Consider the following 25,099-nt stretch of genomic DNA (forward strand, 5'->3'; position numbering starts at 1 on the left):
ACTTTAATCCTTATTTTAACAGGTGCAGTTTCGTTTCAGTGCATTAATGTCTTCTGATAATTCATTAATAATTTAAATGGTTCTGTCTTTTTTTTTTGCAGATCAAAAGGACTGGTCAAGGAGTGGTCTATTGAAGAAAAACCCCTCATGAATTGGACTTTTATTTACTCCCAACATTAGTCCATAATTTCATAGGTTCAAACACTCCTTTATCATTGAATTGACAGAAGTCAGCTAAATCAGTGCTCTATCTGTATCCCCTCTAAAGAAAAGACATGAGTTGCTTCTGCACTGCTCAGGAGGAGTTTTATTGTGAAGTTCTACTGTTGGATGAAACCAAATTGACGTTAACCACTCAACAACAAGGAATAAAGGTAAGAGACGATCCCTTTACACGCGCTCATCTGTCTGTCAGGTGGTTGACAGGTAGCCATCCTTTAATGAGGGGTCTGTCATCACCGCTGTCATCACCGCACGTGCGATGAGGCTTGTCAAGAGTCTGTGCTGCTACTTTGACTGATGCATGCAGTTGTTGGAATCTGTATTGTTGACTCACTTCTTCTACTCAACGCTTGAGATGGAGTTCGAAAGCCCAAAGCGACAGGTTGGCCGACCATATAGGCTCTGTATGCTGTCTTTTGAGGCGACATTATTATTAAAGAAAGGTTGTCTTACTGTCCTACAGGAGCCCATAAAGTAGCCTGTAGTCTTACTGTAATTTGCTGTGAACTCTCTAACTCTGTTAAACAAAATACAGGACCCAAGGGCTGTAAAGAAACATGGCTTTGCTATTGAAGTGGCTTTGATAGTGTCCATGACTGATTTCTGGTCGTGAATTACATCTGAAATGATACTATAGGTGATTTTCATCCTAACAAAAGAATGACATCATTGGATGCCTGAAACTGGATGAGAACCAACTAGGGCCAGTTTTCTTGTTTAACTTTGTCACGTGTCTGTACAGTATTTGACTTATAGCAGCCTACTGTATAGGCCACATTTTCTCAGTACAGTAATGCTCCTTTTGATCCTCATAATGTTATTTTAACAGATGGTATGTTAAATCCACAAGCCTGCTACCACACACAGTCAAATACCGCATCGAGAAAAAAACTAAACAGAGCATGCCTTACATTTTTTGTATAAGTGGAAAACAAAGACTTGAATGTATCAATATCAGTATTGTTCTCTGGTTTGTTCACCTTGGAGCTCAGCGTAAACCCAGACTCCATGATGATAGAGACAATACTGATGCAACTTAACTTCAGTTTCACTAAAGTCTGTTAGGAGTGCTAACTGGGGGGGGGGTTCTAAAAGTCAACCAGAACCACTCCGTGACTGCTATTAAATTACTGTTATGTTGCTATTGGTTTTATGTTCCATTGTTCTCATGACTAGCGAATCCCAACTCACATGGCCAGACTGGGAGTTCATTAGAAGCTGTAAATATGGGTTTAGTTTATGGGTTGGTTATAATCTCTGAAGAAACTCAGATCTGTCTGTATGTTGGAAGGCCTGAGGCAGAGAGTGATGTTGTAATGCATGATGACTGCTAGGGCTGAACAGCATCTGGTTGCATTGCTTTGCCTCACCTTGCCCTCTGACGCTCTATAACTTATTTTCCCTATTATAATGTTCCGAATAGAAGCCCTTCATAGCATATATGCCCTTCATAGCCCTTCATAGCATACAGTGCATTCGGAAAGTATTCAGACCCATTGACCTTTTCCACTTTTTGTTACATTACAGCCTTATTCTAAAATGGATTAAATAAAACATTTTCCTCATCAATATATACACACAATACCCCATAATGACAAAGCAAAAACAGGTTTTTAGATTATTTTGCAAATGTATTAAAAATAAAAAACGGAAATTCCTTATTTACATAAGTATTCAAACCCTTTGCTATGAGACTCAGAATTGAGCTCAGGTGCATACTGTTTCCATTGATCATCCTTGAGATGTTTCTACAACTTGATTGGAGTCCACCTGTGGTAAATTCAATTGATTGGACATGATTTGGAAAGGCACACACCTGTCTATGTAAGGTCCCACAGTTGACAGTGCATGTCAGAGCAAAAACCAAGCCATTAGGGTCGAAGGAATTGTCCGTAGAGCTCCGAGACAGGATTGTGTCGAGGCACAGATCTGGGGAAGGGTACCAAAACATTTCTGCAGCATTGAAGGTCCCCAAGAACACAGTGGCCTCCATCATTCTTAAGTGGAAGGAGTTTGGAACCACCAAGACTCTTCCTAAAGCTGTCCGCCCAGCCAAACTGAGCAATCGGGGGAGAATGGCCTTGGTCAGGGAGGTGACCAAGAACCCGATGGTCATTCTGACAGAGCTCCAGAGTTCCTCTGTGGAGAAGGGTGAACCTTCCAGAAGAACAACCACCTCTGCAGCACTCCACCAATCAGGCCTTCATGGTAGAGTGGCCAGATGGAAGACTCTCCTCAGTAAAAGGCACATGACAGCCCGCTTGGAGTTTGCCAAATGGCATCTAAAGACTCTCAGACCATGAGAAACAAGATTCTCTGGTCTGATGAAACAAGATTGAACTCTTTGGCCTGAATGCCAAGCGTCACGTCTGGAGGAAACCTGGCACCATCGCTACGGTGAAGCATGGTGGTGGTGGCAGCATCATGCTGTGGGGATGTTTTTCAGCGGCAGGGACTGGGAGCCAAGTACAGAGAGATCCTTGATGAAAACCTGCTCCAGAGCGCTCAGGACCTCAGACTGGGGCAAAGGTTCACCTTCCAACAGGACAACGACCCTAAGCACACAGCCAAGACAATGCAAGTGTGGCTTCGGGACAAGTCTCTGAATGTCCTTGAGTGGGTTCAAGCCCGGACTTGAACCCGATGGAACATATCTGGAGAGACCTGAAAATAGCTGTGCAGCAACGCTCCCCATCCAACCTGACAGAGCTTGAGAGGATCTGCAGAGAAGAATGGGAGAAACTCCCCAAATACAGGTGTGCCAAGCTTGTAGCGTCATACCCAAGAAGACTAGAGGCTGTAATCGCTGCCAAAGGTGCTTCAACAAAGTACTTATGTAAATGTATATTTTCAGTTTTTCGTTTTTAATAAATTTGCAATGTCTAAAAACCTGTTTTTGCTTTGTCATTATGGGGTATTGTGTGTAGATTGATGAGGGGGAAAAACTATTTAATCCTTTTTAGAATAAGGCTGTAATGTAACAAAATGTGGAAAAAGTAAAGGGGTCTATAGGCCCTTCATGCTATGGGCCTATATGCTATGAAGGGCATATAGGCCCTTCATAGCCCTTCATAGCATATATGCCCTTCATAGCCCTTCATAGCATATATGCCCTTCATAGCATATAGGCCCTTCATAGCCCTTCATAGCATATATGCCCTTCATAGCCCTTCATAGCATATATGCCCTTCATAGCATATAGGCCCTTCATAGCATATATGCCCTTCATAGCATATATGCCCTTCATAGCCCTTCATAGCATATATTCTCTTCATACCATATAGGCCCTTCATAGCCTTTCATGGCATATAAGTACTTCATAGCCCTTCATAGCTTGATATGCCCTTTATGTAAATAGGACAGTAGGTCTACACATGGAGCACCTGTTACTGTGTGTTCCACTAGTCCATTGGAGAGATCAGGTTGCTCATCCTCTTTTAATTGTTAATGTGAGAGGCTGAGCATGAGCGGGTGGGCTCATTGGCAGCCATGGTACAGTATCAGGTCTAATTAAGCAATAAGGCACAAGGGGGTGTGTTGTATGAAAAAAAATATGTATGCACTCACTAACTGTAAGTCGCTCTAGATAAGAGCGTCTGCTAAATGACTAAAATGTAAATGTAATATGGCCAATATACCACGGCTAAGGGCTGTTCTTATGCACGACGCATCGTGGAGTGCCTGGACACAGCCCTTAGCCGTGGTATATTGGCCATATACTGCAAACCCCAGAGGTGCCTTATTGCTATTATAAACTGGTTACGTAATTAGAGCAGTAAAAATACATGTTTTGTCATACCCGTGGTATACGGTCTGATATACCACGGCTGTCAGCCAATCAGCATTCAGGGCTTGAACCACCCAGTTTATAATTATATGTAAGGCAGAGCCATATGTATAGGCTGCATATTCTCTGTATATGGCTCTGGTGTAAGGTTGCTGTGGTGAGGTTTTGAATGAATTCATTCTCACTGTACTGATCCAGCAGAGTAGGATTATAATCCTGGTATTGTCAGTGGTTAGATTAAAAACACTAGCTCACCGCAGTGGAGCTTACCTTTGGGTTGGTCCTATGGATGTTACTAGCTACATTCAGATAATAATGTATTGGGCTGTAGGATTCACCAGATCCCAGCATAACAATTTATAACAACGTTTTAGTTTGTTGGGGGTGGGTTTGTAGTTGGTTCTCACAAACATTTTTTTATTACACAAAAATATGTAAACAAGTGACAGAGTGACTCTTGAAGTGAAAGTGGCACAAATCCTATTAATACTGCTCTCATTTGCTGTCGAAGCTTAACGTTCAGCAGTGTGGCACGACATATTACTGTTACTGAAAACCACATGAGTGAGAGACCAGACAGAGACAATGAAAGGGTTTGAGTTAAAAGGCTTTGGGCCAAAAGAAAGAGATGGAATGCGGGGCTGAACAAAGCGTGCATTCGGGTGACACATTTCTTTCCGGAGTGTTGATCACAGAGGGAGGCACTTGGTCTGTCAGTCAGATTTCTTCTTCTTCTCTTCCTCTCAGACGACGAGCCCAAGACAGCTGCCAAGGAAATGCTGGTTAGTTGACCTCCACACGTGTGTCCACAAGGGGTTGACCTCCACAAGCGTATCCCCAAGGTGTTGACCTCCACACGCATGTCCCCAAGGGGTTGAGCAGCACCACTCCAGCTTTCACTCTGGTGTCCTGTCACCCACCTCTAGACCTTCATCCATGCTTTTTATTTTATGCTCTGAGCTGTAAATAAAAAAGAAACAAATTGACTTGAAAGGGTTCAAAATATGAACAGAAGTTAGATCCTTACACTTTGGCCCGTGAGTTACTGCTGGTGCTGTGCAATGATATATTTATATTATTAATTATTTATCACATTTGTCAAAGCTTTTATGCTTGGCTGCTGGGAACACATACAGAATGAGTCTGAGGAGGTTGGCTGAGATAAACCCAGAGTCTGTGCCATAGCTGTATTACAGTGAGCAGCCCTGAGCCTATTACACAAAGGCTCCATTGATTATGGTCCAGGGGCTGTGTTCGATTTAGTGAGGTACAGAACTGCTCACGTGTTGCTACCACATCAAACCAGAGCAGAACAGTCCCAAAGACAGCGGCCGATGACCCTCAAAACCTGTCTGTTTTCTGTGGCCTTGGCTAGAGAGAGAGGCACTGACCTCAGCTTTCTGGATAATAATTAACGAAAACAACGATGCTTTTTGGGAGCAGGCAGCCGCAGCTGCTTCCTTCCTTGTCCTTATTCAGAATGTCTTTGTTCTCCAACTTCCACTAAATACAATGAGCATGGTGTTTTTTTGTACGACGGGTCACCTCCTAAGGCTGTCACAAAGAATAGGCATAATTTCATGTTGGTGTACTAATAAAGTTCTTCCTGATGGGTGTCAGGACAGCAGGGCTCTATAGTGCAACCATTTTACTTGAATATGCGTCTAAATATTTTGCTGTGCGACCAGGAATTGTAATTTAGGAGCACCAGTGTGCCTAGAAAAAAATCACCCATTGTTGTAATGATTCCGTCACTGTACTGTAGCCATGGAGAAGACACTGAGCGCAGATGAATGACTGTCAGGTTTGAACCATTACTACAAAGAAAATGGCTTGTTACTTCAAATATTTTTAATTGTGCTCCTAAATTTCTGTGTGCTCCTACATTTTTCAACTTAGGCGTACATGTGCTCCTTGTAAAAAAGGTCAGCGTAGAGCCCTGGACAGGAGAGGTGGATTGCGTACACCAGGGGAACAATGCATGTGTGGGACAGACATTGATAGGCTTGGCTCAAGGCAAAGGTTTCCCATTTTGTAATTAGGAATACATACAAATTCCTGCTTGTGTGGAATGTGTCAATTCCATTGTGCCTTTAGAGATCTAGATCGGTATTTGGGACTTAGGGAAGTTAAACAAAATACCTTTTGAATCACATTAAGCTATTTAGACATAAAATAATAGTTTTTTGACAGTGTTCAAAATACATTTCTCACCTTTATATCCTCAGACATTAGATTGATATGTAAAATCAGAGAATTCCTGAAAGTGAAAGTCAAGAGCAGGTTGCTATGGAAACTCATTACTTTCTAATGCACCTGATGGCTACTGAAGGATCATGTGGGATCTGCTGCTGACAAGTCACTGGAGGGAAAATAAACGAACACCTCCCTGTTCAATCATTATTGGCTTGCTCTATTTTACTCCACATTGACTCAGGGCTGTTTTTGTGTGGTGAAGAGACATTCACATTTCACTTTTTGAAACTGTGAATGTCACGACTCCCTCCGAAGCTGCCACCTCTCCTTGTTCGGGCAGGCTTCGGCGTTCGTCGTCACCGGCCTTCTAGCCACTGCCACTCCTCTTTTCATCATTCCATTGGTTTTGTTGTTTTGTTCATTACACACACCATTACACACACCCCTCATTAGTACCTGTATAAGTGTTCCCTCTGCCCCCTTGTCTTTGTGTGTGATTGTTTATTGTGAGGCTAGTGAAGCTCGGGGAAGCTCCTTGTATTTTGTATCGCCAGGTTATTTTCCCCGTGTGCCTTGTTGGTTCCAGTGCGCCTGTTTTGCGCATTGGACTGTTTTGACGCATTACTGCGTAACTCTGTTTTTCAGAATAAATCCTGTTATTCTGTGATTTACCCTCCTGCGTCTGACTCCTTCAACTCACCCATCACAGTGAAGAATTTCTGCATGATGTGGATGCACTCTCTACCCCAGACTGTGTATGACTGTGTGAAATTGGTGTTTGTTTTTTCCCTAGACACAATCAGTATGTCTTTAGGTAGGTAAATTATAACTAACTCATTTACATTTACATGTTAGTCATTTAACAGACGCTGTTAGTCAAAGCGACTTACAGTTAGTGCATTAATCTTAAGATAGCTGGGCGAGACAACCACATATCACAGTTGTAGTGAGTACATGTTTTTTCCTCTATAAAGAAGTTATCAGCAAAGTCAGTGCTAGTAGCAAAAGAGAAGTTCAGGGTTATTATTATTTATTTTACTTTTTTTATTTTTTTTGGGGGGTGGGGGAAGACTGAGATGTCTTATTTAAGATACTCTTAGAAGAGGTAGGGCTCAGTAGGCAAGCACCATGTTCTTGTAGTGGATTCGAGCTTCGACCGGAAGCCAGTGGAGTGTACGGAGGAGCGAGGTGACATGGGAGAACTTTGGAAGGTTGACATGACACAGCTCAATTCCATCACATACAGTATATTTACTGTAGCAGGTGGGCGGGAAATGCCAAAAGCTTGTTCCTCTGTTAATTGACATCGCACAACAACAAACAACAAACAACAAATGTTCAGAGGCACTACAGTACGGGAAAACCGCTAAAAGGGTTTGTGTTGGTGCCATCTTTTTGACCACCCTCCCTCTCCCTCTCTCTCTTTTGGAGACAAGCACAGACGTCCCCGGGCTTGGCCTCTCAGTAGGGTAGATCACTGGGGAAATAAATAAACACAGACTCCATCTGGATCAAAGACAGAGTGGCAGACGAACACCCCACATCTGTGGTGTATGTAAACACACGCACGCACCAACGTGCGCACACATACACACACACACACACACACACACACACACACACACACACACACACATATATGTTTGTGACAAGATCAAAAACTGTGTGTATGTAAGGGAGAGAGGACCTAACTCCCGGGAGAGAACATTAAACTTTATAACAGTATATTAGCCTGAGTTCTCTTAAAGAACCTGTCCTGCCTCATACTGTATCTACTTGTTGATCAGCACAGACCAGGTAGCAGCTCATTATGTAATTAGGACAGAGTATTGATCCACATATTATTACCTAAGGCTGGTGTTACAACACAAACACACACAGCCTCTGGTGTGAATGATTTACTAACGTGTTCCTGCTAATGACGCAGGGAGCAATAATAGTCTAATCTGGGATGGTCCGATTCTCGACTCTGGGACTGGCATGTAAGTGTGGATCTAATAAATGGAATTGATCTGTTTATTGATTCAGTAGGATACTCTCACTGTTGTCCTCTCAGATTTGAGATGACCCATTTTAGGCAATAGGCCTGATGAAAAACCATCCACATAATCATATTATGTTAAGTGGTTGGAATGAAAAAATAAAAATGAACTTTCAATGGAGTCTTTGAAGACAGATTTCAAGAATGTGAATGTTCAAAAGCCAGGGTGAGGGTACAGCTTTCCAGGCTAGTCTTTGAGGTTGACAGTGTGTGGCGGTGTTAGCTTATTATTAGCACATAACTAATGAAATAGATATGATAACTACTTAGCAACAGCCGCAGTGTCTACTTACCTTCAACTGCTGTCGGCACAGGTTGAAAGTGATAATGAACGATAGTAGACTCTGGGCCCTGGAGGAATAGAGCACACAAATAAACACACATTTGCTTGTATCTTTAGTTTAATTATCACAAGCCCTCTGACATATCGATTTTTGAAAGGAGCCAAACAAAACTAAATAGATGTATTGGTTTGCAAGGTTTGCTTGTCACAATAGCAAACCATTCCTTTCTCATTATAACAGGAGAATAAACAGCACGCTGTGCTAAATTAAGATTGCGGTAAATACAAATTCAAATTTTTATGTAGCAGATACCTGCAGACAGTAGTGTAATCTGATCTCTCACCCTGATATGTTACCAGTCGATAAACAAGTGTGAGCAACAGATATCGACAGGGCAGGGGAGGGGAGGGGGGCTGTAGTAGTGAGAACCAGAAGTACTGAGGTGTGAGTGAGCACGTCCTTGCTCAATCAGCCAAACAGGAGGGTGTGAGCTAAGGAGATAGAATGGTAGAGAGAGAGAAGATTTAGTGGGATTTCAGGGGGACTGGAGAAGAACAGTGCGATAATCTCTGCATGGCTGCCTGTCTTTAGTCATTCCGAGCAGCGTAATCTCTCCTCTGACAGGTCGGAATTAAATCAGATTATGTTGTTGTCATACACATACCTTCTTTAAACGCCTACACATGACAGGGTTTTCACTCAGGTTTACAATGGAATTCCAATCTGATTGAGCTATAGCCTTGGGGTGTTTGAGGAGTATTTAATGTGTTATTTGTGAATTTGTAAAATAGGAGGACATTGTTGATGCTTGTTAAAGTTGTTTTCGGCACCATCTGTCCTCTTATTAGGCATGGATCAGCAAATACCATTCAAACTCTCTCGCTCGCTCGCTCACACACATACACACACATCCGCTTGCATCTTTAGTTTAATCATCACAAGCCCTCTGACATCTAGCATAAGAAAGAGTGCTCTATGGATCATGATGTAATGGATATGTCATAATTGTCATGACAAATTATGCTCTAACCCAACTTTGCTAAAGTCATCAACACTGGTCACTTGCTGCAAGTGCTTTCTTCTCCTTAGTAAGAGATTATGAGATACTCTGTATTACAAATGGGAGCACTGAGAGTTGCCTAATTTTTCATCTGATTGAAATTTTCTGAATGCAATATTAAAACGACCAGCGAGACTAGTGTCAGATACATTATTAAAGAACTTTCAACATGAATTATTACTGTTGTTTGAAAATCTAATTTTAAAACTGCTGCACTGCAGACTTCACCCCAGTCAGATAGCTCAGTCTTGTTCTCTCTCTCCCTCTCCCCCCTCTCTATCCCCCCTCGCTTGCTCTCTCTCTATCTATCTCTTTCTCTCTGCCTGTAGGGTAGCAGATAAACTTTCACTTTTCACTTACAGTCTGGCTGTGAGGTCTCACGTTTGGTGCTTCAGATCCAAATACTCACATCTGAGAGCTAAACACACTCTCTGTCCTAATGTGCCATATAATGTGTCTATTCACATTATAACACATTAATTGCTATTAAAGCATCTCAATGATCAACTTAACTTCTTAACACATACTTATTCCCCAGATCATACAATGGTAATGTCACAGTTGTTATCATGTATTTAGCTTTACTATCTTGCCTGCTGATTAGAGTAGTCGTTTTCATCTTGGTAATGTAGCCTATATCCATTAAACCTCCATTATGTTGTGTTTTCCTGCTCTAGTCTTATCTTTGACTTTAGTCTCCTTGGTGACCAGGCAGGACTCAGCATTCAGGACACGACACAATGTGACCACACAGTACACTTCTCATTTTCCCACAATTCACTTGACGGTCACTGTGTGCGTGTGTGTGCGTGTGTGTGTGTGTGTTTTGGAGCATTTGAAATCTCAACGAGCTGAGGTCACTCCTTATCAGGGGTTGGAACCAAAATTATTTTCGAATAGTTTCGTTCTGAACCTAACCATTTTTTTCTTTCCGTTTTACTGTTCTGACCAGCAAAATAAAGTTCTGAACTGGTTAAACCTCTGAAATAATTTTTTTTTTTACATTTAGCTTGATATTAAATTACTTCACCAATCAGTGTGGATAGAGCAGCTTGCTATGGAGTGGGCAAGCTATAGATGTTTACACGCATTGGACAGACAAGTGTAGGGCGCGAGATGCCACAGACATTTTGAAGGAGGAGGCTTGGCGTGAAGCACTGGGCATTTTGTTATTCATGCATTATCTGAATTAGGCCCACAGAATTATACCTACGGAGGAGCGTCTTCTATGAAGGAATTTTGAACGTCTTTAAACTTCCAAGAGTTGGCTTAAGGTTGGACAGCTAGTTAACAAGCTTGTGTGTGGAGAGCAGCACCAGAATTAAAATAAAAACACGTTTTACCATTTTGTAGTTAATAAATCCAATGTGAAACGTGATAGCTATATCCTTAACTAGCATTGAAAAAGTAAATCCATTCTTCTCTAATAAAAAATCCCTCTCCCTAATTTCTTAATCATGCTTGTAACATCAGTAGGCTACAGTAGCCTATGCTTAGGAAGGGGAGGGGCAGGTAGCCTACAAACACACACACTGGCAAAGATTTCCAGCTGGCTGGCAGGCACTGGAATACGTTTTTTAGTGACATAGTGAGGGCTTTGCATAGGCACTTTTTTTTTTTTTGTGGGACTACAAAAAAATGGCTGGAACGTAAAATATAGTTATTAACCGGTTCCCATGCTTTTAAAATAGTGGTTCTATCCGGAACAGTATGGATCACCCCTGAACCTTATTAAACAGAAGATATGCTTTGTTTTTTACCCTGCAGTCAGTAGGCAGATATTTTAGTTATCTCGCTTGGCTTTGGTGAATGTATGTGGCTTGTGATCACAAACCTCTGCTTGTTGTTGTTGTTGTTGTCTTTGTGTTATTTGCGAGTGTGTGCAGCTTTGTGTGTTCTGTGTGTTTGGGTCCAAGGTTCCGTTGTTATTTAGGCTAGACGGTGTCTCTCTGTGTAACAGTCGAGTGGGTTTGTTTGTATATAAATTACTATGCTACCCTTTGGCTGTCTTCAATATGCACCCGGGACGGATTTGAATAGCTATTCTCTGATCTCTCAGTCTCTCAGTTTATCCTGCCCTTATCCATATCCTGAATGCCCAAGAAAACCAAGGTAACCTGCCTAAATGACCATCGCCCCGTAGTACTTATATCTGTAGCCATGAAATGTTTGAAAGGCTGGTCATGGCGCACATCAACACCATCATCCCAGACACCCTGGACCCACTCCAATTCGCACACCGCCCCAGCAGATCCACAGATGACGTAATCTCTATTGCACTCCACTCAGCCCTCACCCACCTAGATAAAAGGAATACCTATGTAAAAATGCTGTTCACTGCAACTGGATCCTGGACTTCCTGACAGGCCGCCTCCAGGCGGTGAGGGTAGGCAACAACACATCTGCCATGTGGATCCCTCCTGCACTCCCTGTTTACCCACGACTGCGTGGTCACACACGACTCCAACACCATCATCAAGTTTGCTGATCACACAACGGTGGTAGGACTGATCACTGACAACGATGAAACAGCCTCCAGGGAGGAGGTCAGGGACCTGCAGTGTGGTGCCAGGACAACAATTTCTACCTCAACGTCAGCAAGACAAAGGAGCTGAACATGGACTACAGGAAACAGAGGGGCGAGCACACCCCTATCCACATTGATGGGGCTGTAGTGGAGCGGGTCGAGAGCTTCGAGTTCCTCATTGTACACATCACTAAGGAATTAACATGGTCAACACACACCCACACAGTTGTGAAGAGGGCACGACAACGCCTCTTCCCCCTCAGGAGGCTGAAATATTTGGTATGGACCCTCAGATCCTTAAAAAGTTATACAGCTGCACCATTGAGAGCATCTTGACTGGCTGCTTCACTGCTTGGTACGGCAACTACTTGGCCTCCGACCGCAAGGTGCTACAGAGGATAGTGTGTATGGCCCAGTACATCACTGGGGCCTAGCTCCCTGCCATCCAGGACCTCTATACCAGGCGGTGTCAGAGGAAGGCCCACATTCTTTTCAAATACTCAGCCACCCAAGCCACAGACTGTTCTCTCTGATTCCGCATGGCAAGTGGTACCAGTGCACCAAGTCTGAAACCAGCAGGACGCTGAACAGCTTCTACCCCCAAGCCATAAGACTGATAAACAAAGCTGCTAAATAGCTAATCAAATGGCTACCCGGACTACCTGCGTTGACCTTTTTTAAAAACTAAGTCTCTTGCACTGACTCTCTGCACACACGCTGGACTCTACCCACACTCTCACACATACTTACACTGACACCCTAACATACACACACACACACACTTTCACACTCACCACATACGCTGCTGCTACTGCTTCACATGCTGCTGATACAGCTCCGTCTATTATCTATCCTGTTGCCTAGTCACTTTACCCCTACCTGTATGTACGCACAGTAGCTACCTCAATGACCTCGTACCCCTGCACATCGACTCGCTACTGGTATTCCCTGTATATAGCCATGTTATTTTTACTCGTTATTGTTATTAGTTATTCACTGTGTATTTATTCCTCCTGTCAATGTTTTAATTTTAATTGTATCTTTATCTTTAACTCTGCATCGTTGGAAAAAGTAATTAAGCATTTCACTGTTAGTCTACACCGGTTGTTTACGAAGCATGTGACAAATACAATTTCATTAGATAAAATTTGATTTGATTCCATCCTTTTGTATTGATCAGTTTGAATTGAGTTTTCAGAGGAGTCTGTGTCTTTAGTCTGGTAGATGAATACCCTACACCAGTGGGTCCCATCTTTCTCTAGAGCCATACATCTAGATTGTTTAAATGGTGTCCGCAATTGGTTGTCTAAACATATTTTGGTAATATCTTTCACACTTTCACAGAAACATACCGAACATAGAAACTGGTATAATCTGTGGCCGACTCACATCACGGCAACAACAGCTTGTGTTTACAGCAGGGTAGCCATGGCAATGGAGAGGGGTCTGCTCTGGCATCTGACCGATAGGATGGCACAGGCATATAATTAGAAATTAATAGGATCTCTATGGGCACAAGCATCTAGATGGTTTCCAATGGCAACTAGACAGGAATAGGAACTAGGAAGAAGGAGGAGGAGGAGGAAGTAGAGGAAGAGGAGGAGGAAGAGGAGGAAGAGTATGAAAAATGTATGCACTCACTAATTGTAAGTCGCTCTGGATAAGAGTGTCTGCTAAATGACTAAAATGTAAATTGGATCACTAAAGAAATGAGGAGGAGGAACTAAGGAGTGTGTCTGTGTGGCTTCAAGGCAGTTACAGGCAGTAGGCCACTGTTCCAGTCCCAGAGCCACAGCTAGAGGAGACACCCTGACAGCTATAGGGGTAGAGACAGAGACACCCTGACAGCTATAGGGGTAGAGACAGAGACACCCTGACAGCTATAGGAGTAGAGACAGAGACACCCTGCCAGCTATAGGGGTAGAGACAGAGACACCCTGACAGCTATAGGAGTAGAGACAGAGACACCCTGCCAGCTATAGGGGTAGAGACAAAGACACCCTGCCAGCTATAGGGAGTAGAGACAGAGACACCCTGCCAGCTATAGGGGTAGAGACAGAGACACCCTGCCAGCTATAGGGGTAGAGACAGAGACACCCTGCCAGCTATAGGGGTAGAGACAGAGACACCCTGCCAGCTATAGGGGTAGAGACAGAGACACCCTGACAGCTATAGGGGGTAGAGACAGAGACACCCTGCCAGCTATAGGGGTAGAGACAGAGACACCCTGACAGCTATAGGGGTAGAGACAGAGACACCCTGACAGCTATAGGGGTAGAGACAGAGACACCCTGCCAGCTATAGGGGTAGAGACAGAGACACCCTGACAGCTATAGGGGTAGAGACAGAGACACCCTGCCAGCTATAGGGGTAGAGACAGAGACACCCTGCCAGCTATAGGGGTAGAGACAGAGACACCCTGCCAGCTATAGGGGTAGAGACAAAGACACCCTGACAGCTATAGGGGTAGAGACAGAGACACCTTGACAGCTATAGGGGTAGAGACAGAGACACCCTGCCAGCCATAGGGGTAGAGACAGAGACACTCTGACAGCCATAGGGGTAGAGACAGAGACACTCTGACAGCTATAGGGGTAGAGACAGAGACACCCTGCCAGCTATAGGGGTAGAGACAGAGACACCCTGACAGCTATAGGGGTAGAGACAGAGACACCCTGACAGCTATAGGGGTAGAGACAGAGACACCCTGACAGCTATAGGGGTAGAGACAGAGACACCCTGACAGCTATAGGGGTAGAGACAGAGACACCCTGACAGCTATAGGGGTAGAGACAGAGACACCCTGCCAGCTATAGGGGTAGAGACAGAGACACCCTGACAGCTATAGGGGTAGAGACAGAGACACCCTGCCAGCTATAGGGGTAGAGACAGAGACACCCTGCCAGCTATAGGGGTAGAGACAGAGACACCCTGCCAGCTATAGGGGTAGAGACAGAGACACCCTGACAGCTATAGGGGTAGAGACAGAGACACCCTGCCAGCTATAGGGGTAGAGACAGAGACACCCTGACAGCTATAGGGGTAGAGACAGAGACACCCTGCCAGCTATAGGGGTAGAGACAGAGACACCCTGCCAGCTATAGGGGTAGAGACAGAGACACCCTGACAGCTATAGGGGTAGAGACAGAGACACCCTGCCAGCTATAGGGGTAGAGACAGAGACACCCTGCCAGCTATAGGGGTAGAGACAGAGACACCCTGACAGCTATAGGGGTAGAGACAGAGACACCCTGACAGCTATAGGGGTAGAGACAGAGACACCCTGACAGCTATAGGGGTAGAGACAGAGACACCCTGCCAGCTATAGGGGTAGAGACAGAGACACCCTGCCAGCTATAGGGGTAGAGACAGAGACACCCTGACAGCTATAGGGGTAGAGACAGAGACACCCTGACAGCTATAGGGGTAGAGACAGAGACACCCTGACAGCTATAGGGGTAGAGACAGAGACACCCTGACAGCTATAGGGGTAGAGACAGAGACACCCTGACAGCTATAGGGGTAGAGACAGAGACACCCTGACAGCTATAGGGGTAGAGACAGAGACACCCTGCCAGCTATAGGGGTAGAGACAGAGACACCCTGCCAGCTATAGGGGTAGAGACAGAGACACCTTGACAGCTATAGGGGTAGAGACAGAGACACCTTGACAGCTATAGGGGGTAGAGACAGAGACACCCTGACAGCTATAGGGGTAGAGACAGAGACACCCTGACAGCTATAGGGGTAGAGACAGAGACACCCTGACAGCTATAGGGGTAGAGACAGAGACACCCTGCCAGCTATAGGGGTAGAGACAGAGACACCCTGCCAGCTATAGGGGTAGAGACAGAGACACCCTGCCAGCTATAGGGGTAGAGACAGAGACACCCTGACAGCTATAGGGGTAGAGACAGAGACACCCTGCCAGCTATAGGGGTAGAGACAGAGACACCCTGACAGCTATAGTGGTAGAGACAGAGACACCCTGACAGCTATAGGGGTAGAGACAGAGACACCCTGCCAGCTATAGGGGTAGAGACAGAGACACCCTGCCAGCTATAGGGGTAGAGACAGAGACACCCTGCCAGCTATAGGGGTAGAGACAGAGACACCCTGCCAGCTATAGGGGTAGAGACAGAGACACCCTGCCAGCTATAGGGGTAGAGACAGAGACACCCTGACAGCTATAGGGGTAGAGACAGAGACACCCTGCCAGCTATAGGGGTAGAGACAGAGACACCCTGACAGCTATAGGGGTAGAGACAGAGACACCCTGACAGCTATAGGGGTAGAGACAGAGACACCCTGCCAGCTATAGGGGTAGAGACAGAGACACCCTGCCAGCTATAGGGGTAGAGACAGAGACACCCTGACAGCTATAAGGGTAGAGACAGAGACACCCTGACAGCTATAGGGGTAGAGACAGAGACACCCTGCCAGCTATAGGGGTAGAGACAGAGACACCCTGACAGCTATAGGGGTAGAGACAGAGACACCCTGCCAGCTATAGGGGTAGAGACAGAGACACCCTGACAGCTATAGGGGTAGAGACAGAGACACCCTGACAGCTATAGGGGTAGAGACAGAGACACCCTGACAGCTATAGGGGTAGAGACAGAGACACCCTGACAGCTATAGGGGTAGAGACAGAGACACCCTGACAGCTATAGGGGTAGAGACAGAGACACCCTGCCAGCTATAGGGGTAGAGACAGAGACACCCTGACAGCTATAGGGGTAGAGACAGAGACACCCTGCCAGCTATAGGGGTAAAGACAGAGACACCCTGACAGCTATAGGGGTAGAGACAGAGACACCCTGACAGCTATAGGGGTAGAGACAGAGACACCCTGCCAGCTATAGGGGTAGAGACAGAGACACCCTGCCAGCTATAGGGGTAGAGACAGAGACACCCTGCCAGCTATAGGGGTAGAGACAGAGACACCCTGACAGCTATAGGGGTAGAGACAGAGACACCCTGCCAGCTATAGGGGTAGAGACACCCTGACAGCTATAGGGGTAGAGACAGAGACACCCTGCCAGCTATAGGGGTAGAGACAGAGACACCCTGACAGCTATAGGGGTAGAGACAGAGACACCCTGCCAGCTATAGGGGTAGAGACAGAGACACCCTGACAGCTATAGGGGTAGAGACAGAGACACCCTGCCAGCTATAGGGGTAGAGACAGAGACACCCTGCCAGCTATAGGGGTAGAGACACCCTGCCAGCTATAGGGGTAGAGACAGAGACACCCTGACAGCTATAGGGGTAGAGACAGAGACACCCTGACAGCTATAGGGGTAGAGACAGAGACACCCTGACAGCTATAGGGGTAGAGACAGAGACACCCTGACAGCTATAGGGGTAGAGACAGAGACACCCTGCCAGCTATAGGGGTAGAGACAGAGACACCCTGCCAGCTATAGGGGTAGAGACAGAGACACCCTGACAGCTATAGGGGTAGAGACAGAGACACCCTGCCAGCTATAGGGGTAGAGACAGAGACACCCTGCCAGCTATAGGGGTAGAGACAGAGACACCCTGACAGCTATAGGGGTAGAGACAGAGACACCCTGACAGCTATAGGGGTAGAGACAGAGACACCCTGCCAGCTATAGGGGTAGAGACAGAGACACCTTGACAGCTATAGGGGTAGAGACAGAGACACCCTGCCAGCTATAGGGGTAGAGACAGAGACACCCTGACAGCTATAGGGGTAGAGACAGAGACACCCTGACAGCTATAGGGGGTAGAGACAGAGACACCCTGACAGCTATAGGGGTAGAGACAGAGACACCCTGACAGCTATAGGGGTAGAGACAGAGACACCCTGCCAGCTATAGGGGTAGAGACAGAGACACCCTGACAGCTATAGGGGTAGAGACAGAGACACCCTGCCAGCTATAGGGGTAGAGACAGAGACACCCTGCCAGCTATAGGGGTAGAGACAGAGACACCCTGACAGCTATAGGGGGTAGAGACAGAGACACCCTGACAGCTATAGGGGTAGAGACAGAGACACCCTGCCAGCTATAGGGGTAGAGACAGAGACACCCTGCCAGCTATAGGGGTAGAGACAGAGACACCCTGCCAGCTATAGGGGTAGAGACAGAGACACCCTGCCAGCTATAGGGGTAGAGACAGAGACACCCTGCCAGCTATAGGGGTAGAGACAGAGACACCCTGCCAGCTATAGGGGTAGAGACAGAGACACCCTGACAGCTATAGGGGTAGAGACAGAGACACCCTGACAGCTATAGGGGTAGAGACAGAGACACCCTGCCAGCTATAGGGGTAGAGACAGAGACACCCTGCCAGCTATAGGGGTAGAGACAGAGACACCCTGACAGCTATAGGGGTAGAGACAGAGACACCCTGCCAGCTATAGGGGTAGAGACAGAGACACCCTGCCAGCTATAGGGGTAGAGACAGAGACACCCTGCCAGCTATAGGGGTAGAGACAGAGACACCCTGCCAGCTATAGGGGTAGAGACAGAGACACCCTGACAGCTATAGGGGTAGAGACAGAGACACCCTGCCAGCTATAGGGGTAGAGACAGAGACACCCTGACAGCTATAGGGGTAGAGACAGAGACACCCTGACAGCTATAGGGGTAGAGACAGAGACACCCTGCCAGCTATAGGGGTAGAGACAGAGACACCCTGCCAGCTATAGGGGTAGAGACAGAGACACCCTGCCAGCTATAGGGGTAGAGACAGAGACACCCTGACAGCTATAGGGGTAGAGACAGAGACACCCTGCCAGCTATAGGGGTAGAGACAGAGACACCCTGCCAGCTATAGGGGTAGAGACAGAGACACCCTGACAGCTATAGGGGTAGAGACAGAGACACCCTGACAGCTATAGGGGTAGAGACAGAGACACCCTGACAGCTAGGCAACATGTTTTGCTGTAACAGCCCCATATGCTCTCTCTCTCTCTCTACCAGAGCAGTGAGTACGCTCCTCTCATTTACAGAGAATTGAGAGGGAAAGTGGTTCTACAGCAGAGTATGTAAGCAGAGCGAGGTGCGGAGCGAGGAGCGTGCCCAATTTTACTGGAGCGCGGAGCGAGATTCCCAAAGGCTGGAGTATCAGCCTTCTCGCCGGCTCCAATTTCGCTCCAGTAGCGCTCACTTCCTGAGCTGAGGGCATGCCCGACCCAGCATGCATTTGTAGTCTACTTGTGTGCTTCTATAGCCCCTTGTTTTAGCTACTGTCATGGAGTTCGCTAAATATTTTCATAAAGAAACTGATAAAACACACAGGTGAAAAATCAAGGTGACTTACAAAGATGAGGACCAAGAGCAAGAGAGGGAGTGCAGTGATGTAGTGTCCACAACTAAAGAATCATTGTGGAATCTGAAAAGACACGTATCCTGATGCATGATGGTGTACTTACTACATGCACATGCTAAAAGAAAGGAACGAGGTGGGTAGATAACTAAGTGTGTCATTGTAGCAAAGTATTTATAAACTAAAAATCAGATCTCTTAAAAGTTTTATTCATTTTTGTTCTATTATCTATACAATAGGCCATCATTGATTTTGGCCCAATAGGCCTGGCATATTCCCACTTTCAAGGAGCTTTCTGTTTTGATTGGGTTATTTTGCCTAAAAACCTTTAGGCCTACCTATAGAAAATATGCCAGGCCTATTGCGCCAAATCAATTATGGCCTATTGTATAGATAATACACTGCTCAAAAAAATAAAGGGAACACTTAAACAACACAATGTAACTCCAAGTCAATCACACTTCTGTGAAATCAAACTGTCCACTTAGAAAGCAACACTGATTGACAATACATTTCACATCCTGTTGTGCAAATGGAATAGACAACAGGTGGAAATTATAGGCAATTAGCAAGACACCCCCCAATAAAGGACTGGTTTTGCAGGTGGTGACCACAGACCACTTCTCAGTTCCTATGCTTCCTGGCTGATGTTTTGGTCACTTTTGAATGCTGGCTGTGCTTTCACTCTAGTGGTAGCATGAGACGGAGTCTAAAAACCCACACAAGTGGCTCAGGTAGTGCAGCTCATCCAGGATGGCACATCAATGCGAGCTGTGGCAAGAAGGTTTGCTGTGTCTGTCAGCGTAGTGTCCAGAGCATGGAGGCGCTACCAGGAGACAGGCCAGTACATCAGGAGACGTGGAGGAGGCCGTAGGGAGGGCAACAAATCAGCAGCAGGACTGCTACCTCCGCCTTTGTGCAAGGAGGAGCAGGAGGAGCACTGCCAGAGCCCTGCAAAATGACCTCCAGCAGGCCACAAATGTGCATGTGTCTGCTCAAACAGACAGAAACAGACTCCATGAGGATGGTATGAGGGCCCGACGTCCACAGGTGGGGGTTGTGCTTACAGCCCAACACCGTGCAGGACGTTGGCATTTGCCAGAGAACACCAAGATTGGCAAATTCACCACTGGCGCCCTGTGCTCTTCACAGATGAAAGCAGGTTCACACTGAGCACATGTGACAGACGTGACAGAGTCTGGAGACGCCGTGGAGAACGTTCTGCTGCCTGCAACATCCTCCAGCATGACCGGTTTGGCGGTGGGTCAGTCATGGTGTGGGGTGGCATTTCTTTGGGGGGCCGCACAGCCCTCCATGTGCTCGCCAGAGGTAGCCTGACTGCCATTAGGTACCGAGATGAGATCCTCAGACCCCTTGTGAGACCATATGCTGGTGCAGTTGGCCCTGGGTTCCTCCTAATGCAAGACAATGCTAGACCTCATGTGGCTGGAGTGTGTCAGCAGTTCCTGCAAGAGGAAGGCATTGATGCTATGGACTGGCCCGCCCGTTCCCAGACCTGAATCCAATTGAGCACATCTGGGACATCATGTCTCGCTCCATCCACCAACGCCACGTTGCACCACGGACTGTCCAGGAGTTGGCGGATGCTTTAGTCCAGGTCTGGGAGGAGATCCCTCAGGAGACCATCTGCCACCTCATCAGGAGCATGCCCAGGCATTGTAGGGAGGTCATACAGGCACGTGGAGGCCACACACACTACTGAGCCTCATTTTGACTTGTTTTAAGGACATTACATCAAAGTTGGATCAGCCTGTAGTGTGGTTTTCCACTTTAATTTTGAGGGTGACTCCAAATCCAGACCTCCATGGGTTGATAAATTTGATTTCCATTGATCATTTTTGTGTGATTTTGTTGTCAGCACATTCAACTATGTAAAGAAAAAAGAATTTAATAAGATTATTTCATTCATTCAGATCTAGGATGTGTTATGTTAGTGTTCCCTTTATTTTTTTGAGCAGTATATAATAAATATGAAACGGTCTATAATGATTTAATACAACCCTAACCCCAACCCTATTTAGTGTTTATATGCTGTTTAATATGACATGTAGCCTATTTGAAATGATGAGCGCTTCTTACATTCACCTTTTCATGTTTATTAAAATAGTTTTCATTCAAATTTTATGGTTTGGTTTCAATACTTCAAAACCAAATGGTAGGTCCAGTTAGTCACAAAAAATAGATGGGTGTTGGTTAAATTGGGATTTTAATGAATGGAGCAAATTTGGAGCCACTGTTTTTTTTTACATAACACGCACACACATTCATACAGACTTTACACACACGCACAGAAAATCACATACAATTATAATATACGCTGCTGCTACTCTGTTTATCATACAGTGAGGGAAAAAAGTATTTGATCCCCTGCTGATTTTGTACGTTTACCCACTGACAAAGACATGATCAGTCTATAATTTTAATGGTAGGTTTATTTGAACAGTGAGAGACAAAATAACAACAAAAAAATCCAGAAAAACGAATGTCAGAAATGTTATAAATTGATTTGCATTTTAATGAGGGAAATAAGTATTTGACCCCTCTGCAAAACATGACTTAGTACTTGGTGGAAAAACCCTTTTTGGCAATCACAGAGGTCAGACGTTTCTTGTAGTTGGCCGCCAGGTTTGCACACATCTCAGGAGGGATTTTGTTCCACCTCTTTTGCAGATCTTCTCCAAGTCATTAAGGTTTCGAGGCTGACGTTTGGCAACTCGAACCTTCAGCTCCCGCCACAGATATTCTATGGGGATTACAGTCTGGAGACTGGCTAGGCCACTCCAGGACCTTAATGTGCTTCTTCTTGAGCCACTCCTTTGTTGCCTTGGCCGTGTGTTTTGGGTCATTGTCATGCTGGAATACCCATCCCTGACCCATTTTCAATGCCCTGGCTGAGGGAAGGAGGTTCTCACCCAAGATTTGACGGTACATGGCCCCGTCCATCGTCCCTTTGATGCAGTGAAGTTGTCCTGTCCCCTTAGCAGAAAAACACCCCAAAGGATAATGTTTCCACCTCCATGTTTGACGGTGGGGATGGGGTTCTTGGGGTCATAGGCAGCATTCCTCCTCCTCCAAACACGGCGAGTTGAGTTGATGCCAAAGAGCTCCATTTTGGTCTCATCTGACCACAACACTTTCACCCAGTTCTCCTCTGAATCATTCAGATGTTCATTGGCAAACTTCAGACGGCCCTGTATATGTACTTTCTTGAGCAGGGGGACCTTGCGGGCGCTACAGGATTTCAGTCCTTTACGGCGTAGTGTGTTACCAATTGTTTTCTTGGTGACTATGGTCCCACCTGCCTTGAGATCATAGACAAGATCCTCCCGTGTAGTTCTGGGCTGATTCCTCACCGTTCTCATGATCATTGCAACTCCACGAGGTGAGAACTTGCATGGAGCCCCAGGCCGAGGGAGATTGACAGTTATTTTGTGTTTCTTCCATTTGCGAATAATCGCACCAACTGTTGTCACCTTCTCACCAAGCTGCTTGGCGATGGTCTTGTAGCCCATTCCAGCCTTGTGTAGGTCTACAATCTTGTCCCTGACATCCTTGGAGAGCTCTTTGGTCTTGGCCATGGTGGAGAGTTTGGAATCTGATTGATTGATTGCTTCTGTGGACAGGTGTCTTTTATACAGGTAACAAGCTGAGATTAGGAGCACTCCCTTTAAGAGTGTGCTCCTAATCTCAGCTCGTTACCTGTATAAAAAGACACCTGGGAGCCAGAAATCTTTCTGATTGAGAGGTGGTCAAATACTTATTTCCCTCATTAAAATGCAAATCAATTTATAACATTTTTGACATGCGTTTTTCTGGATTTTGTTGTTGTTATTCTGTCTCTCTCTGTTCAAATAAACCTACCATTAAAATTATAGACTGATCATTTCTTTGTCAGTGGGCAAACGTACAAAATCAGCAGGGGATCAAATACTTTTTTCCCTCACTGTATATCATGATGCCTAGTCACCTTATCCCTATACATGTCTACCTCTATTACTCCAGTATCCCTGCACATTTTAAATATGGTATTTGCACTGACCCTGGAACTGACTCTGTATAAAGCTACTGACCCTGGAACTGACTCTGTATAAAGCTACTGACCCTGGAACTGACTCTGTATAAAGCTACTGACCCTAGAACTGACTCTGTATAAAGCTACTGACCCTGGAACCGACTCTGTATAGTTTACTTACTTTCTCATGTTCTTCTTATTTCTATTTCTTGTGTGTTTTTGTACTACTTGACTTTTTTTTTTATGTTATAGTACTACTGATATTGATTACTGCATTGTTGGGAAAGAGCAAGAAAGGCATTTCACTGTACTAGTGCACGTGACAATAAAACACACCCACACACACACACATTTCTCGCCCTGTTAATATAAGACTTCCTCTTCCTCTAAAGGTAATCATCATGTTATATCATACCCCTGTCCATGGTCTTAATAGATACCAGTTGAATATGAATATGACAGGTGTAATGATTAGTATGGTCTATCTCGGTGCTGCCACTTAAAGACTTAAGGAGACTAATCCATCCTTCTGTGTTCTATTGATGGGCCTGATCTAAACCCAGCCTCCTGCATCAACAATATTTATCCTTCACCAATATATAGACCTCTCTCTCTCTCTCTTAATTAAATTCAATAAATGCTTTATTGAATAAATAATAAATATTAATAAATAATATAAATATTTAGTCTTCAACATTATATAGACTCTCTCTCTCTCTCTCTCTCTCTCTCTCTCTCTCTCTCTCAATTAAATTCAATAAATGCTTTATTAGCATGAATGGGTGGTTGTCATTGTTGCCAAAGCAATGTATATGAAGTATTACATAAATGAACAATATATTTGAGCAACAATAATAATATTTATCAACAAAAACAATTATATATGGAAAATAATACACAAAAAAAGAAAACAAACAGCAACAATTGAGAAATGAAATTAACAAGGGCTAATGTGTATGACATGGTGGGAGCTAGTGTCTCTTATGTTATGACAAGCCAGGACGTAATCTGCTGCAGGATCTACTGTCTCTACGTTTTCTGTTAAGAAAATGCTGATTTTCTCCTCAACAGGCAGTTCAAGAAATCCTGCAATTCTTTCTATAAATTTCAGGAGATAAATACCTCTGATTGAGTCCTATTTGGAGCAGCGGAGTAGGACATTCTGCTCATCCTCTACTCCACCTGACCAACAGTGCTTACGTAGTCTTTCTTCTCTGACCTTCCATGTATGTATTTTTATTTTTACATTATTATTATTATTTTAATTTTACCCCCTTTTTCGTGATATCCAATTGCAATACAATTACGATCTTGTCTCATCGCTGCAACTCCCCAACAGGCTTGGGAGAGGCGAAGGTCGAGTCATGCGTCCCCCGAAACATGACCCGCCAAACCGCGCTTCTTAACACCCGCTCGCTTAACCTGGAAGCCAGCCGCGCCAATGTGCCAGAGGAAACACCGTTCAACTGACGACCAAAGTCAGCTTGCAGGCACCCGGCCTGCCACAAGGAGTCGCTAGAGCGTGATGAACTAAGACTGGGCCAATTGTGCGCCGCCCTATGGGACTCCCGGTCACGGTCCTCTGACACATCCTGGGATCGAACTACAGGCTGTAGTGACACCGCAACACTGTGATGCAGTGCCTTAGAC

The 25,099-nt window shown here is 45.3% G+C and overlaps 1 protein-coding gene across 3 annotated transcripts in view; it reads left to right on the top strand.

The window, feature by feature from the left end:
- Positions 1–25,099, top strand: part of LOC121573503 (band 4.1-like protein 4) — a 117,399-nt gene that overhangs the window by 515 nt on the left and 91,785 nt on the right. For all 3 annotated transcript variants that reach the window (XM_045222526.1, XM_045222527.1, XM_045222528.1), the window contains exon 2: positions 102–374. In XM_045222526.1, the coding sequence (XP_045078461.1) occupies positions 276–374 (99 nt within the window). In that variant the 5' untranslated portion in view covers positions 102–275. The remainder of the gene's footprint in view (positions 1–101; positions 375–25,099) is intronic.

Source organism: Coregonus clupeaformis, chromosome 9, assembly GCF_020615455.1.
Source record: "Coregonus clupeaformis isolate EN_2021a chromosome 9, ASM2061545v1, whole genome shotgun sequence".
Taxonomy (NCBI): domain Eukaryota; kingdom Metazoa; phylum Chordata; class Actinopteri; order Salmoniformes; family Salmonidae; genus Coregonus; species Coregonus clupeaformis.